General features: G+C 40.3%; 1 protein-coding gene across 5 annotated transcripts in view; it reads right to left on the bottom strand.

Moving 5' to 3' along the window:
• Window positions 1-17,918, bottom strand: part of ARHGAP26 (Rho GTPase activating protein 26) — a 414,796-nt gene that overhangs the window by 204,085 nt on the left and 192,793 nt on the right. For all 5 annotated transcript variants that reach the window (XM_059417816.1, XM_059417817.1, XM_059417818.1 and 2 more), the window contains one exon: window positions 9,100-9,136. In XM_059417816.1, the coding sequence (XP_059273799.1) occupies window positions 9,100-9,136 (37 nt within the window). The remainder of the gene's footprint in view (window positions 1-9,099; window positions 9,137-17,918) is intronic.

The raw sequence follows: 17,918 nt of genomic DNA, 5'->3' as shown, positions 1-17,918 counted from the left end.
TCCTTTCTGTCCTCTGCTGCCTTCATAGAATGTTGGACTTTTAGTAATGTCTGTAGGCTTTAAAACCTTTCCAAAACAATGACCCATATGATCCCATGAAACCTTTCCCCACTATCTTTAAGACTAAATCTCTTTTTCTATTTTATAGATCAAGAGAAGCTGAGGCCCAGAGATGAAGGGAATATATAAATCAGAGGCCAGACAACAAGCAAGGTAATGGTGCCTTCCTAGCTCTTCTCCTGGTCCTCAATCTTGTCTTTATGGAACAAGAAAAGCCTGGATACAGCACAATCAGGGAATGTGACTGAATGATGACCTAAGAAGGGCGGATGTGTGTAACAGGAACCAAGCAGCTTTGGTTGTGTTGTCCAATGCCTGCAGAAGGGCAGTGGGCCATGTTACAGTTCTGTGCCTGGAAAGCTGTGGAATCAATGACACACAGTAACCATCTCTCGACGTCACGCAGAGCATGTGAGGAGCCACGGACAGTTCTAATGAAGAAGCTCACTGAGAAGCAATGTGGGATGGCCCTTCAAAAGCGAAGAGCTGAGGAGGTTAGGTGTTTGATGATGATGATGAAAGGCCTCCCAGTTCCAATGGGTTGGCCACATAACGACAGGATGGCAAAACAGAGGAAAGACTTCCATTTCCACTTGTGTTCTCAGTCTCTTTCTCAAGTAAATAAGTACAATATTTAAAAAAAAAAAAAAGCAGTCTAAGAACTGACAAAGCCATAGAATCTGTGGGCCAGATTTGCCATTGCCTGATCTGTAAATAAAGTTCTATTAGCAAACATGCATTTGTTTTCATATTGTCTATGGCTGATTTCACGCTACAATATCAAGTGTTAAATAATACTGCAAAACTAAATATATTTACTCTCTGGCTCTTTACTGAAAAGGCAGATCCTATGCTAAACAATAACATTCAAGAAACCAGGGGCTTACATGTTCCTGTGTTTTTTCCCCTAATGCACATGAAAATAAATATATAAATCTAAACAGTAATTTAAAATGTGTGTCTGGAACTATCTAAAATTATCTGAGATACCACTAGCAGTATGTGTACCCCATTTTGAGAAATACAGTCATGAGGATTTAATGAACTCACACTCATAGGGCACTAGCCTGAAAACAGCAGGGATGTTAGCTGCCACCCTTTGTTCTCCTTCCTGCTCCCCTCAGGAACACTTCTGCCCATCCAGTGAGCTTCCCCCTTCTTATATGACAGACTAATAGGCATGACCAAATAATGAAAAGGATAAGAGCCAACAGTAATGAGGCATTTATTAAATAATATGCCAGACACTTTGCTAAACTTCAATCATCCTAGCAACTTCATGAGACAGGTGTGGTTATTTATCACCCATGTTACAGAAGAGGCAATGCAAGCTTAGAGAGACCCAGCACGGACATGTTCCATAGCCAGTGTGGCAGCATGCTAACCCCCACCACTCACATGGTATCCTCCACCGAAACAGCTCTTTCCAGTCCATGAGGCGGGACCTACTCACAGAGAATTATCTGAGGTATGTGCAAAGACTGAGGTAGACGCATGCTCAGGCTGATGCTACTCATAACAGCAAAAATCTGCAGAGGACATCCAAGTCCAATGACAGGAAATCGTTCAACAAATTTGGATATAATCCTATGACAAAGTATTAAACAACTATTGCAAATGGCATTTATAAACAATTTTCATGACATGGAAAAATGCTTGAGAATTATTTAAGGCAGGTTAAAGAAAGTATATTCAGTATAATGCCAAGGGAACCAAAATACATATTGGCATTAACAAAATCCATATAAAACACCAAGAAAAAAAAAACAAGAAAGAATTATCTCTAGGGTGGCATTAGAAATTATTTATATTAAATTTCTGAAAACTACTGCTATATTTCCTTCATATCCTATAATGAATTCATATTATTTTTATAATAAGCAAAAATACCTATTTTTCAAGCTGCTTAGGGGATTCAGTGTTCCCCACCATGTCCCGGTATAAACAACAACCTGAGTGAGCTCTTGAGCATTATACAAACACGAAAGATTCCTGTAAAAGTACCAGATTAAAAACAAACTGGAAGGAAAGAAGGGATTGACATCTGGAAGCAGAGGAAGTGCTGTGTTTCCTTCTTCTGGGGGAAGAGGGAAGGGCGTTCCCATTTTTTTTTTAACTCTTGCTAGCCTACGTGGAAGCCCATTCTGAGATCACTCTTTAACCAACGGGCTCTGGGCATTCTGTCTGCACATCAGGTACATGTGCAGACAGCATGGCGATGACACGCACCCACACACGTGACGGGCCATCTGGCCATCAACTCCACGTGGTCTGAACCTCAAAAGCAGACCATATATTCCTTAAAGGTAGAGGCATGTGTTCTACTTGTAGGAGTCTTTCCTTCTCTGCAGTCACACTGCCCTGCGTCATGGGTACTTAAGAACTTTCAGAGGTATTATTTGAATGTGGAGCTACAGGAAGGCAGGACTCCTGCTGGGAAACCAGTGAAGAGTTCAGATAGGAGCACACAGGAACACATCGAACAAGAGCAGGAAGCACCGTCATCAACTGCAAGGTCCTCTTGAAAAGCCAGATGGTCCATATTGACCTGAGTGTGAACTGCACAAGAAGGCACGTCTGGGCAATCTGGCCATATACCTTTGAAATAATCCGATTAACCTATAGAATTTGAGTGACTATTCACTTAAGTGAAGTGGCTAGCTATGGAGTTGAGATTAGGAGACTGAGCTCAGGGTCTGGCTCAGTCTGTCAGCCTTCAGCCTTCAAACAGCTGGAGAAGCAGTGGGAAGGCAGCATTTCTGTAAACAGGCTAATCTTTTTGGAGCTAAGTAGGTAGTGACATTTATTATTTAAAGACTTCTAACTTGGAAGAGATCAACTCACACTAGAAAAGCCTGCCCTTCCCTCACTCTCTTACAGTGGACTAGAGTTTCCTCTCTGACAAGTTCTCATCTCTCTAACCATCCCTCAGGTGGGACTACAGGACAACAGCAGCCTTGGCAGAGAAGAGGCCACTTCTTTGTTTCACCTTCTGAGTCCTACTGGAGTTCATTTCAAAGGAGAATAAACCCATTCTCACAGAGCCTTTGGAGAGGAAATCTCACAGCTGCAGTCAAAGGCAGGGCAAGCAATAGGACCTGGAGACTAAGAAGATACGCACTAAAGCATGAGGAGATAATGCACTAAGGTGGCTTACAGGGCTGCAGAGAGCTGGGTGGGAGCAGGGATTCTTGCCCAGCGCAGAGTCCTGTTCTTCATAATGAGAAAGGGGGCAAACCCATGACAGCTATCAGCAGTCTAGGTTATTAGCACTGGGGTGTAATCAGCAAAGCAGCTTAGGAACAGCACACCATACTTCCTTCTTCTCTAATATTCTTATTCGCATCTTCTCCCTTCCTTTCTCTAGCAGGCAAGAATTTGGACAGCTAGAGAAAACTCAGTATCACTGATGTATACTATGGACATTCCATGAATAAACCCAGGGCAAGTCCCTTGATGGCAACAGGATTCCCAGTAAGAGACCCATAGAACTGGCATAAATAGCAGATTGGTTTTTGAATTTAACATTTAGGGATTAACTTAATTAAGAATACCCAAGACCTCTATGTAGAAAACCAAAACTCTGATACAGGACACAGGCAATCTGAATAAAAGGAAAGACATTCCAAACTTTTAGAGATGACTTAGTATTATAAGAATGTCAGTTTTCTATGAATTAACCTATACAATCCAATGCAAATCTAAAGGAAAGTTTTAAGTTTTTGAGAAACTTATAAAACTTATGTTAGAATTTACCCAAGGATAGAGGTCCACAAGCAGCTAAGTCAAACCTTAAAAATTAGAGTAGCAGACATGGAGGACTTTCCACAAAGATATTATATGAAAAGCAGAGAGGTATTACTACTAGAACAAACAGGCCAGGAACTTAAAGAACCCAGAGAAAGAGCTCAGATATACAAACCTAATATACAGTAAAGCTGGCACTGTAAGTCAAAAGCAGAAGACCGACATTTGTCGGAAAGCTGATTCTTCATGTGGATAACAGTAAAACTGGATCTTCAGGAAACACCACATATGATGGTAGGTATGAGTGGGATTAAAATCCTCAACATAGAAGACAGAATCATGAAGCTAATGAAACAAAAGGTAGGTGCACATCTTTGTAATATGGGTTAGAAAGGCCTTTTTAAAAACACAACTTGAAAATCATAAACCAGAAGGTGAAAATTTAAAAAAAAAAAAAAGGGTACTTCAATATATAAGAGGGCTTTACATTCAAGTAAGAAAATCACAAATAATATTAAGAGATGACAAATGTATTTAAAATGCCTACAGCTAACAAGTGATGGTTCTTTAAAATATAGAAGAAACTTCACAAATCAATAAGAAAAAAGTGGCAAATGAAAGAGAACTTGAGCAAAGGACATGAACAGTTAATCCAAAGAAGGAGAAACCCAGTCAAAAGGCATATGAAACATCCCAATTATCAGACAGATGCAAATCAAAACAATATGCGCTATCATATTTATATGATTGACAAAAAATTCAAAAGCCAAATAAGTTGGCAGAAATGAAGAAATCCTCATGTAGGGCTGATGGGACTGCTGACAGACCACTCCAGAGAATTACCCCCCCAAACTAAGTATATTCACACCCTTGGATCAGCCAACAATTCTCCTCAAGGGTATATATATCCCAAAGAAATTCTCACACAGGGAGATGTACAAGCTATACAAAGTTGTTCACTATGGTGCTGTTAGTGCTCATGAGGAGCTGAAGTCCTAAGGAGATACAGTGTGCAGCTGTGTAAAAACAGATACAAAGTGTGATACACCACAGAGGGTGCTGCAGACAGAAGCCACGGTCTAGAAGCAGACAGAGGAATAGGGATGGCTCCTAATACAAGGCTGAGGCAGCAAAGAAAGAGAACATGACATACCCTCATGGTAGATAAAAGATATAATATTGCTCAAAAATACACTTAATGTATACATTAGAGTGGTGGTCTATATTGAAGGAAGGAAACAGGAGCTGTGAAAAGAATTAAAAGCAAACAAATAAAGAAATGAATGAATCAATAAATATGAAGCAAGGGGCCTGTGATGATCCCATGCCGCAAACTGTGTAGTATGATTCCTGCAATCCCTCTACACATGAGATTCAAACAGAGACTAGAGAAGAAGACAGGAAAAAGGCTCTGCAAAGAAATTTGTGTTTGTTTATCGGCTGCCATCCTCTCCCTGACAACTGGGCCATTCGGAAAATACCAGCAGCTGACAGGCATTATTTATGGACCTGTCTGATACCCCACAGGCACTGTATGCCCTGAGAGGAACTTCAATATCAAAGCAACAAATTCAGAAGTTTCCCCAAAGGAATTTCCTTTTCCTACCTGGCCCTTCAAAACGCTCTGACTCTGGGATAGAATAGTGGTATTCAAATGCCCATGAAAACATTTTCTAGAAAGGAAAAGGCTACACATTTAGAATTTGGATATTCAAGGCAAAAAGAGCAATGCCACACTCTGAAAATCCTGTCAGACTGACTTCCCTCAAAAACAGTTTCAATGGTGGTATAAACATCAGGTTGCAGAACAATCAGACCCTGGACAACAGTGCCACCTGTGGTGGCAGCTGAGCCCATGGGCGGGTGTGGAAGGAAAATGAAAAATTATTTTGATCCACAGACACGGGAAGTTCAACTATGTCGGAAGAGAGAGGGAGCTAAGGCATCATATGATAGGAAAATGGGGTCCCAATGTCAGAGGAGGTGATAAAGTATCAATCCAGAACACTGCTCTGGTTTTGCCAGCTTGAAAACAGAACAACTTTCGGAATAATACTTTAAAAAATTGTTTCTATCCAAACCACTCCTGCAAAAATGGCCAATATGTTTTAATCTATCGTTTTGCTCTCCAGCTTGCTAAATGAAAGGGTCACTGAAAAATTGAAAAATTTTTACAATTGAAAAATCATTAGACACTCCAGGCAGCCAGTTCTCTGGGCTCTGTGAATAATGGTATGCCAAAAGCAAACTGTTGCATGGGTCTGTAGTCTCCAAAATGGAGCTTTCTGTGTTGCTCTTTTCTTTGGGAGGTAGAGTATCTCTGTGGTTAACAGTAGAACCTCTAGTGTTAGACAGAATTCAGATGACATTGTGCTGCCTGAGTTTACTAACCTCAATTTCCTAATATACAAAGTAGGTCGAAAGTGCCTATCTCACAGTGTTTCAAGTGTTTTAAGCTCATATGCATAAAACATTCGTAAACATAGTAAGTGGTGGATAAACAGCTATGATTTTAAAATATATAATCACTGTAGACAATGCAAAGCATGGAGAAGTATTAAAAACAGAAGGTCAGCCTCTCCCAATAATCTATACTCTATCCACTCTGTTTCATGATCAAGGTCTTTCCAGACTTTTTTCTATCAATATATCTAGAGAATTCAAATATCTTACTAAGAACATTGCTCTGTAACGTGATTTTTTAAACCTCAATTAACGATATACTGTGTGGAGTGCCTGGGTGGCTCAGTCAGTTAAGTGTCTGCCTTTGGCTTAGGTCATGATCCCAGCATCCTATGTTCGAGCCCCACATCAGCCCCCTGCCTCTCTTCTCCCTCTGCTTGTGTGCTCTGTCAAATTAAAACAAAACAACAACAAAAAAATAAGATACCGAGGGCACCATTTCCACAAATACACCTAGATTGCCCTTGTTCTTTTTAAAGACTACACAATATCTTGATTTTTTTTAAGAGTTTATTTATTTACTTGAGAGAGAGGGGGAGAAAGGGAATGTGAAGAAGCAGAAGGAGAGGGAGAATCTCAAACAGACTACAATGAGCACAGAGACCAACACGAGGCTCCACCCTGACATCATGACCTGAGCCAAAACCAAGAGTTAGGCACTAACTGACTGAGCCACCAGGCACCCCACATCTTGATATATTTAATCAACTTCCTATTGCACATCTAATTGTCTCTCTTCGTTATTATTACCAATGCTCCAGTTCACCTCCTTGTTGCACAAACATTTTTGTACTTTGGTCTACTTCTTTAGGATAAATCACTGGTTCAAAGGATACTAGCTTCCAATACATATTCCCCAAAGGCCCTACAGAACGGTATAACCAGATGGCATGCACACCCAGAGAATCAGGGTCATTTTTCAAATCTATTGGCACTGATCTCAAGCAGAGAGGAGAAGGTTTATCAAAAGTCACAAGCAGGGGCGCCTGGGTGGCTCAGTGGATTAAGCCGCTGCCTTCAGCTCAGGTCATGATCTCAGGGTCCTGGGATCGAGTCCCGCATCGGGCTCTCTGCTTAGCAGGGAGCCTGCTTCCCTCTCTCTCTCTCTGGCTGCCTCTCTGTCTACTTGTGATTTCTCTCTGTCAAATAAATAAATCTTTAAAAAAAAAAAAAGTCACAAGCAAACTTCTGGTTGGTAGTCACTCTTACGTATCCCATGCCTCAGAGTTCTGGGGTCATTCATTATAGAATAGTGTGTCCCAGGCTGGGGCATTACATGGGCATGTTATTTAAGTCTGCTTGACCATCTATCCTCTCTTGTTCTGGTGGTTTCCCTGATTTCCCAGTGGAAAACTACCTTGCTCCCATTTTATACAATACTCTTAAAACTGTCAGTAACAGTTTTGTTTTCCCCTGCATCAGCCTAAGCTAGACCAACCTGTTGTTATCTTTCTAGGAATCTGAATCTTCAGAAGAGTGAGGCAGGTACTAAAAAACAGTTTAGGGCTTAGTCATCCTGCAGATATTATTCAGAAGACCCTTTCTTATTGGTTCCTGGGCTCCAGAGCTGGTGCGCTTTCAAGCCTGGCTCTTCAGCTCTTCTTACCTTACTGAAAGTTACTCAACAGCCTTCCATTTTCCTTCATTTTTATTACTGTGGTTTTTGCTACTGTTATCTTAGAATACGTTAGCCATAATTGATTTCAGATATATTGAAACAATCCCACCAGGGGATACAGAGGCAGGGAGAAGCACTTGTTTCCCTGAAAAAAATTTCCCTTATTCAATTCTTGAAGGAAAAAAAAGAAAAAATATTTTCCCTCTTCTAAAGGCCTCTTAACCTACCAATACCAACCACTCCAAATTACCTAATATTTTATATAAAACTCCTGGTCAAAATCTGTATTTTGGAAAGAATGAAAGGAAAATCTCTGTCCTTTGATGAATTTAACACACGCAAAAATACTTCATCCTTTTGTCCATATGGAGAAATAGTGCTTTACTGATTTTTTTTGACATCACTGGAATTCACAGGAGGGCTCTTTGAATGTTTCTCCCAGTGGATTTTACGAAGCAAATCTGAGGCAAGGGGACAGGATTTCCTTCGCACTCTTGCTAGCAACCTGGAAGGAACTGGTTCATACTCCTAGGCACCAAGGACATCAACATCCCTAACACTAGCAGGGCCTTTTCATTTTAATCCCATAGTCTTTACAAGGTTATAAATGTTCTTGGAAATTATGATTAACCAGAGTGCTCAGAGCCAGCAGCAGGGGAAATGTGCTGTATATTCTACAGAGGCTGCCCAGGGTCATTCCCATCAAAGAGGAATATTATTACAGACTTTACCAACTCTACTCCTTCCTCTTCAAAAAGGTAACAAAGAACACACAGTTACTAAGCAATCACTAAGATAGTTGTTGCCTAACCAGTCCCTTGAACAAGACTGTGTAGGAGGCAATTCTGGCTTTCCCTTAGGATAAGATTCTTGGGAAGCTGCATAGTACTCAAGCAAGTAGCTTTTAAGTGGTTACTGGAACTACATTCTCAAGACCTAGGGTTAACTGAGATAATATACATGAAAATGCTTTGTCAAGTGTAAAAGGTTATAAAATGCAAGGTGTCACTACGGTCTTGCCAGTCAGGCTCATTGAAATATCCTGGAGTTTCTGAAATGGTAACTCAGGATGGAAGCAACTGACTACACCAGGGAAATGGGGCAGACCCAACATGCCCACAGTACCCTCTGGTGGTTCTTCCCCAGCATACCAACTTTTAAAGCTCAATCCCAACCCCAGCTGTAGAAAATCATCTAAGGGACATACTTACTCCCTTCACTCTGGCTGTCTTTGTTCGAATTGTAGACCTGGAAAATAGAAATAAACATTTACTTGTGTGAATTTTATACCTCCCTACAGGTTCAAATAATAAAATCATTACCTGCCCCCTTTCCCTAACTTATGCTATAAAATGGAAGGCAATTTCTGGCCTCCAAACATGAACCCTCTCTAAAATTACCTGCTTCCCAGTATTTACTTCGGGTATTGCGATATATAAATATCAGAATCACCTGTGCAACTTAACTTTAAAACAGATCATATTATTTTAAATAAAAAACCTCATGTGTATATTTAAATTAAAAAGAAGAAACGTTTTAAATAGTTACAATCATTAAGCTTTTACTGGGCACCAAGCAACATGTTGAGCAAGTCACATGAATGATCTCAAATTATCTATACAACAATTCAATTGAGTAGAAACTCATCAATGTATTACAGATGGAGAATTTGAGTCTTAGGTTAACTAAGGTCTCACAGCTAGTAAATGGCAAAGTCAGGACAAAGATACATTATAAACTGTTAAGTGTTAACACTGGGAAATGGAATCATTCACATTCTGCTTTATATGGTTTTTAAATTTGAAAGTTGTAAGGAAAATATGTCACTTTTACAATGTAAAACCCTTAAATTATTTATAGAAATCATAAAAGGGAAAAGTGGTCTAATAGAGAAAAAGAGAAAATACCCCAATGTAAAACACGTAATGACATACTGCAAGAATCAGCAAGCTTCTCCTACGAAGAGCCAGATAGAAAATATTTTAGATTTTGTGGGCCAAGAAACAAAAGCAATATTATGTAGATGCTTGTTTAACAAGAGAAAAAGTGAATTTCCACAAATTTTTGGTTGATAAAATTTAAAACATAGCAATTTTTTGAAATTGAAATATAGGTAATATATAGGTATAATATAGGTATAATATTCATCACAGGTTAGAATCCCTTTTAGAGTTCCAAGGGTCTCTTTTCAGAGATGCTTGATTCATTTCCTCTAGAGGTTAAGTAAGTGGTTCTCAACCAAGAGCGGCCATCAGAATCCCGTGGAATCTCTCCTCCAAGGAGTATAATTTTTGAAATGTAGATCCACCAATCAAAAGAATTGGGTTTTATTTGTTTGTTGGTTTTACAGAAGGAGGATAACATTTGACTTAATTAGGGTTCAAAGTTAGTATTTCCTATCAAATCAAATGCAAATGTTCATCTATAAATGTCACATTTAGCTCACAGGTTATACAAAAAGAGGGTGATGTGCTGCATTTGGTCTATAAGGCATTTTACCAATCCCTGATGTGGTGACATTAGTAAGTAAGATAAACCCTCTTTTTTAAGGGGGGTAAACATAGTTTTCCAAATCTCTCTTTGGTGATTTTAATTCTTTATATACGAAAAGGCATAGGGTAAATCTGGCCATCATAAGTATGTTTGTATGTACATATGTTCATATCCATCTATCTATCATCTATCTATCCACCTACCTACCTACCTACCTACTATTCCAAATGATTCTGATGGCTACTCTTGGCCAAGAACCACTTATTTAACCTCTAGAGACAGTGAGCCGAGCATGAAACCCTAAAAGAAACCCTAAAAGAGATTTCTACCTGCTAGCAAGTGTGTGTGGAAATGGCTGGTCAGGAGATTTCCAACCTGGCCCTTCAGTTGACTTCTGTCACTGGGTAAGGTTCTCACCCTGTCTGGGCCTCTACTGCCTCATCTGTAAATTAAAGGAATTGGCCAAGAAGGTTTCAAATGATCAAACTCTAAGACAAATCACTCCATTTCATTATTACTGATTTCCTAAAGAAGACTAAAGAGGCACAGCCACTATTTGAAAGTCAGGAGGATGAGGATTAAAGAAAAGGGTTTCTGTACTTGAGGCAAAGGCATCAGTTTTTATGCTTAAAAGTTCTAGAGATGAGGAGTCAAAAGACTGTGATCCAGGCACACAGCCTTTTGGAGGGGAGAAGACTGGTGCAATCGGCAATCAGTGCATAGTAGAGAGGCGAGGGAGATGAGGAGGGGCAGAGGGGCAGCAATGCAATCCTGCAGGATGTTGTGACCTGTGAGTGAAATAGGCAGCCTCATAAAAGCTAGGACCAGCAAACTATTCCACTAACCTTGGAAAGCCAGGTAAGCCAAGTGCAAGGGAAGAAACGCTACCTTGTCAAGTACTTTTATTTTGCAGCATCCTGACTAATTCATTCTGTCCATTAAATTTAAACATTCTGAGAGAAACTTACTCCTGTTTATAAATGGCAAATCCAGAAAGAAGAACAAAATGCAAGACTTTTAGCTCTCCTTTATTAGGAGGAGAATTGCACCAAAGTACTTCCCTTCAAAGTTTCCTGGGTCTCAGGAAAGCCCGTGTGTGCAACACCCAAGCATTCCCCAAATCAGACAGGTGTGATCAATGAGCCAAAGGTGTCAGAAGCATGTGCTGCCCAATACTCTGAGGCCAGGCCATTCATCTCTGCTAGTTTATGAGCCAAAGACAATGAGTTTTTTTTTGGGGGGGGGGGGGTTAAATAAACCTAACAAACCATGCCCGTCAGAACTGTGTGACTACATGGCCCAGTAAGGAAGGCCCAGGGTGCGGGAGAAGCCTCACCACCACAGAGGCCAGATGGCAGCACTAAATGATGGCAGCACTTTGTTTAACTTACCAAGTACTACACACATCATTGAATCTTTTTAACCACCTTATGGTATAAGTACCAGGACTGTTCCCATTTTGCAGATGTGAAACCTGAGGTCTAGAGAGGTTATACAGTTTGTCCAAGGACAGAGAGCAAGTGAGAGGCTTCCTATTCTATCTTGCCTCTACAGGGAGGTTACAATACTCTTTTACTTTTCCAAGCAGTAGCAAATGTGCATTACTACCAAGCAAAACCAGAAGTCTATAAGTTCATAAATAGCTCCCATACTGGCAGAAGCTGAGAGTATGCAATTCACCTTGAAAAATAGTCATTCTGTTCTGGGGATATCTTCTCTCTCTCTCTCTCTAATTCACCTTGAAAAATGGTCATTCTGTTCTGGGGATATCTTCTCTCTCTCTCTCTTTTCTTGCAAATGTATTTTTCTTTTTTTTTTTTAATTTTATAATTTAAAAAAATTTTATAAACCTGGGGATATCTTTTCATTATTATTCAAGTATAACTATTATACCTTGTTATATTAGTTTCAGGGGAAATATTCTTCTACAAAGCTTTTGGTGGCCCACTAGTGTAATACTGAATAAAGTAAAGAGGTGAGGCCAACTTCCTGAAATAAATGGTCTCTTTGGCCATGTCTTCTGTCTTATGATTGATTAGCAGAATTATGTCAAGTTTGCAAGCTTTCAAGCAAGCTTTGTCTTAAAAGGAGAGAACATAACTCTCCTGTTTTAATTCAAGGGGACACGGGTCACTAAACAGTCCCTGAATTATGGCTCCTATGAAGACTAATTCAATTAATACACTTTCTCCCGTCACTTACCATCTCTAAACCTTAATCACACCACCTATAAAAGGAGGACATTAATATTCCCTACCTATTAGGGGTGTTGTGAAAATTAAATGAGATAATAGATATAAAACATTTAACACAAGCAGAGAATACTGATTCCATGTCCCACTTGAGTTCCATAAAGATAAAATTCCACCACCATTATTTTTATCTTCCTCATTAATTCTCTTCACATGTATCCCCTTCTGGGATAAAAGGCTAAGGATGGGAATGTAGTTTGAGGGAGTAAGTAACACTGAGCTCATCAGCATTTCAATTTAACCAACTGAAACTGAGTAAGGGACTAAGAGCAAGGAAAAGAAATAACCATCCAAAACCAACTTACAAAGGAATGGGTTCTCAATCTTTTTAAAAACAGCAGTCAGAAACAAAAGTAACCACCTACCACCAACCACTTGTTCAACCACTTTTTCACCAATTATGTGCCATGCACCATACTAAGCACTGAGATAAATAATTTTATTTCATCCTGAAGCCTACAGGGTAACAGCACTGCCTCCACTTCACAGCACTATGTAGGTTAAATAACTTTACAAAGATTACAAAGCTAACAAGTGGCAGAGTGCTCTAGACTAGCTGTGCTCAACCCCAACTTCATGCAACTTCCCCACTCAGTTCCACTTCCTAGCGGAAAACAAAACAAAACCCTGGCAATTAACAAAGAACTCAAAAGAAGCTAAGCAGTAATTAAAGTGGCAACAATGCAACCATTATGTAAGAACAAAATTTCCACCCAATTTAAACATAACAGTAATTCCACAAACTTCCAATTAATACAAGCATAGCAGTAATTGAAAACCACAACCAGCCTGAGACACTTCAGGATGCCCAAAAAACATGCTTCCCTGAAACTCTGAGCATATACACAGAGAACTGGCCAGCACTACCAAGCACCATGTGGCAGACAGATTTCTTAGTAGAGTGCTACATTCTTGTCAAACTCTTATTAACAGGTTAAATTTAGAAATTTTAAGTGACACTCCTCAGAATTTACTAGTAAGACAACCTTTGTCTGTAGAATGCCACTTAATAGTGGACATGCATTTTTTAGATCAAGGAGAGACCCTCTTGTCACAGTAGGCCACAAGCTACACTTGGAATAGCTTTGAGAAGGAACTGTTTGAATTTTAAGCATGGAGAGATAAAATCGATTTGAATACCTTGCAGTAAAGAAGGGTGTGTCTCAACTGGAGAGGGCAGAGCTCTGGAGCTAGGTACTGGCTCTTCCTCCTCCTCCCATTGGAAGAGTGCCTCTCATCATCCCAGCCTGATGCACTGGAGGGAATGGAAGTAAATGGCTGCTGCTGCTTTTCTCTTTATCACCTAGCAATGCTCCCTTCCGCTCACCCCTTACCACTACCAGCATCACATTTCCTGGCTTAGAGGGGCTCTCTTAAAAGTCAAGTCAATAAAAATGTATCTGATGGCTCTTTCTGATGACTTATTCCTAAACAAATGTGAAAACCTTGCTCTTGCATCCTCCAGAATCACATGTAGGGGCGCCTGGGTGGCTCAGTCATTAAGTGTCTGCCTTCGGCTCAGAATCACATGTAAAGAAGGCTCAGTGACTAGAACACTGCAGGCCACTCAATAAAGAGTAACTGGTGAACAGTTTTTGAGAAGAAGAATAAAGGAGAAACTTAATTTATTTTATTTTATTTATTTAATTTATTTTTTATTTTTCATTTTATTTATTTGACAGAGAGAGAAAGAGTGTGTGCAAAAGAGAGCAAAATGGGCAGAGCAATAGATAGAGGCAGAGGGAGAAGGAGGCTCTTCACTGAGCAGAGAACAGGATGCAGGACTCAATCCCAGGACCCGGGGATCATGACCTGAGCTGAAGGCAGATGCTTAACTGACTGAGCCACCCGGGTGCCCCCCACCATGTTGGAGGTGATGAAGACAGTGCCCGGATGCACTGACCAGACAGAAAAGGTAAGCAGATCTAACATTGCTGAGGTCCTATATGTCATTCTTCTAAGTATCTGGAATGTTCCAGGAATCTCTACATTAGACTAGAATGAAAATATACAATTCAGGCCTTATTATGAGGCATTATAAAGCGGATTTACATTATTTGGCTTAACTCGAGGCTGTCAAAACTCAAAAGGGTGTCACCAGGAAGTTGTAAATTGCAAACCAAGGAATGGCTTACTATACCTCAGGGTACTAAGTCTCCTCTCTCCTTTACAAAAGAGGTACCACAGACACACGGCAGTCTCTTGGAAAATGTCCCAGCAAAGAGTGACCAAATGGCTGTGCTCCTGAAGCCAACTGGAAAAAGAATCTGATGGCCATTCAAACCTTATTGCATATCAACACACCAGCATACTAGTGTATACGAACAACTACTTGCTGTTCAACCTGATTATGACAACGATGACAGAAAAAATACACTTTCTTTCCCATTTGTTCAAGCATTTCCAGCTGCTTTGTACCTAAGAATATAAATGGCTTACTTCTTGTATAATTCCTCAGTAATACTGGGGGAAAACAAAGTTCTCTAGACACCTGCCACTTCTACCATCTTAGCATCCACATTCCACATGGATACCATCCTCATTCTCCCTGGGGAGTCACCAGAACCAGTTTATCAATTCTGTCACTATCATATTCCTTAAATCTATTCCTCATCCCCATTTCTTCTTCTACTGCCCTCAGCCAGGTTTAGACCACTTGTTGGCACTGTGGTATTGGTCTTCTACCTGGTCTTGATGGCTCTGCTCTCTTTCTGCTGAAGAAAACCCATCAAGAGATCACAATACAGTCTTCAAATACTCAAAGGGCTGTCACGTAGAAGAATGACAAGACTCACTTTTGCAAACAGGGATGAAAGTCAAGGTGGAGTCCTAGGACAGCAGATTTCAGAGGGATACAAATAACTGAAAGTTAAGAGTTCTTCATGGTCCAGAAGAGCAGGGCAACTGGCTGAATGTCATCTTGACACATAAGACTAAGCTCCATTTCATCTAGAAGGTGGCCCTGAGCATTTCTGGGCTGACAAATGCAGCTTCATTTGAGATTTAATTATTGTGATCCTATCCTCTCATCTGTACAAGCCTTCAGTGGATTCCAGGTTGGGGGAAATGGCCCAACGTCAGGTGAAGCAGGGTGGTGGACAGAGTAGTGAGTGCTATGGCCCTGGACAGTTGGTTCTACCATATTTTAACTATGTGATTTCACTATGTGATTTTGCATGGCAATTTAACTTTTCTGAGTTTTCTTATTTGTTAAGATTTTATTTTTATTTATTTATTTGAGAGAGAGACAGCAGGGAGAGGGGCAGATGGAGAGAGAAAGGTAGAGAATCTCCAGAAGACTCCCTGCTGAGTGCAGAGCCCAATGCAGGACTCATTCTCACAACCCTGAGATCATGACCAGAGCTACTATCAGGAGTCAGACGCTTAACTGAGAGAGCCACCCAAGTGCCCCCTGAGTATGTTTTCTTATAAAGTGGAGGTAAGTAAGAATACTTCGAGGGGGTCTTAGGAGAACTAAAATAACCTCACAGTGCCTGCAAGTACTCAAAAATGCTATTTCCCTTTCTGCTACGTCCATAAAGATGGTCTGACTGACTTCATGGTTGCAGAACACACCCCCCCCCCCAACTACCTTGGCCTCTCACTGTTCTGACAGTCTATTCTACACAGGTTAATACTTCAAAATACAGTTTCTTATTTTCCATTATTTCTAATTTACAAATAAATTCCTATGACCGATGCAGTCTTACATTTCTATAGGGTCTGCCTGGCATCAAACACAATGTTATGCATATGGTTAGTGTCTAAGAAGTCACTCCTGATTGGGGGAAAAAGGAGCTCAAGACAAAGGATGAACCTTCTTTCAGTCATTCTCAGTGGGCTGGAAGTCGACCATAAAGACCTTGATGAAGAAATTATCCTTAGAGTGATGCTTTCACACTTTGAGTGTCGCTAACACTTAACACACTTCCTGTGAGAATGTTCAATTTAAGATCATATAATTTTAAGGGAAAAGATGAAATTGGTCTTCCTGGGGGCATGTAGGTGGTTGGTCACATGTAAATATAGAGTCAAGGGGTGGATTATCTATTTTAACTTATTTCTGGTCCTGATGAATTTTAAGCATGAGTGCAGTGTTTCTGGAGTTACTAACACTGATTGTTGTGAGTGCTCCTCCTCCCCAATAACACTGTGATTTGCCTGTTATATAAACACTGTTGCCATAGTTATAATTCAGGAAGCTTTGTTGTTTGACCTCAAGAAAAATTCAACCTCAAGTCAGGATAACACTAACTCTCTAGACCGACAATAGACCATCAGAGGGTAAGACCTGCCAAATTCCTTCAAGCTTCTAGAAGGAACTACTGTATTTTGGGTAACAAGCGAGCAACAAGAAGAGGAAATGCTGCAACATTATGCAATTTCCTTGCATTTCATATTCAGAAATCCTAAAAACCCCTATAAGCAACTTCCCTAGCTTTCAACCCAAGATCAGAGTTACAGCCAATATAAACAAACCTGGACGCAAAAGAGGAAAAATGAAATCTAAGTAATGTCCGAGTAAAAAGAGTATTTCAGGAAAATTTTAAGGGCAACAGAAAAAAAACACAAGCTCACTTGATAGCAAATGCACAACATTAAGTAGATGGCATATGAGCTGACACATATGTAGGATGTGGTCAGATCACAGTGCGAGGAGTCTTCTGGCTTTAACATTTCCTGGCTTCACACCAACGTAACATTAAAAAGTGGGTATGAACTCACTAGCCCATCACCTCCCCATTCGCCAGACAAAAATTGTAATTTTAAACAGAAAAAGACTTTCTCTATTCCTCTGCCCACCCCACCCCCTCTGACATCCGCTCCATGTCTTTGGAAATACTGGCATAGCTCCATCAAAGGAGGGAACCTTGTTCTTCTATGCTTTGGAAAACTGCAAATGAGAAATTCCTTGGTTCAGTACACATGATTCCAAAGCTGGAGCTTGTAAGGTTCTGCTGCTAGAGCAGGACCCTGCCCAGGAGAAAGGATAACCAGACAGTGAGTCACTGTACAAAATTCATTCCTTTCAATTCTAGTCCATTTGTCCTTCAGGCAAATTGAGGCAAGTGGCACTGTAATGATCTTATTAATTCCTGCAATGCCTCTCGCAGGGGTGGGAGGAAAATTTATCCAACACAGTCACAGGTGACTTCTTTCCCTACAGACACTGGTAGGTCAGAGTACTGCATTTCCAGATAGATGACTCAAACCCAAGTTTCCTCAGATACAGGGCCTACCCTAAATCTAGGAGTAAACCTGATATTAATACAGCATATGCAGCA

The sequence above is a fragment of the Mustela nigripes genome, chromosome 12 (genome assembly GCF_022355385.1).
Source record: "Mustela nigripes isolate SB6536 chromosome 12, MUSNIG.SB6536, whole genome shotgun sequence".
NCBI lineage: Eukaryota > Metazoa > Chordata > Mammalia > Carnivora > Mustelidae > Mustela > Mustela nigripes.
The sequence above is the reverse complement of the archived record's forward strand: the minus strand, read 5'-3'. Positions and strand labels throughout refer to the sequence as shown.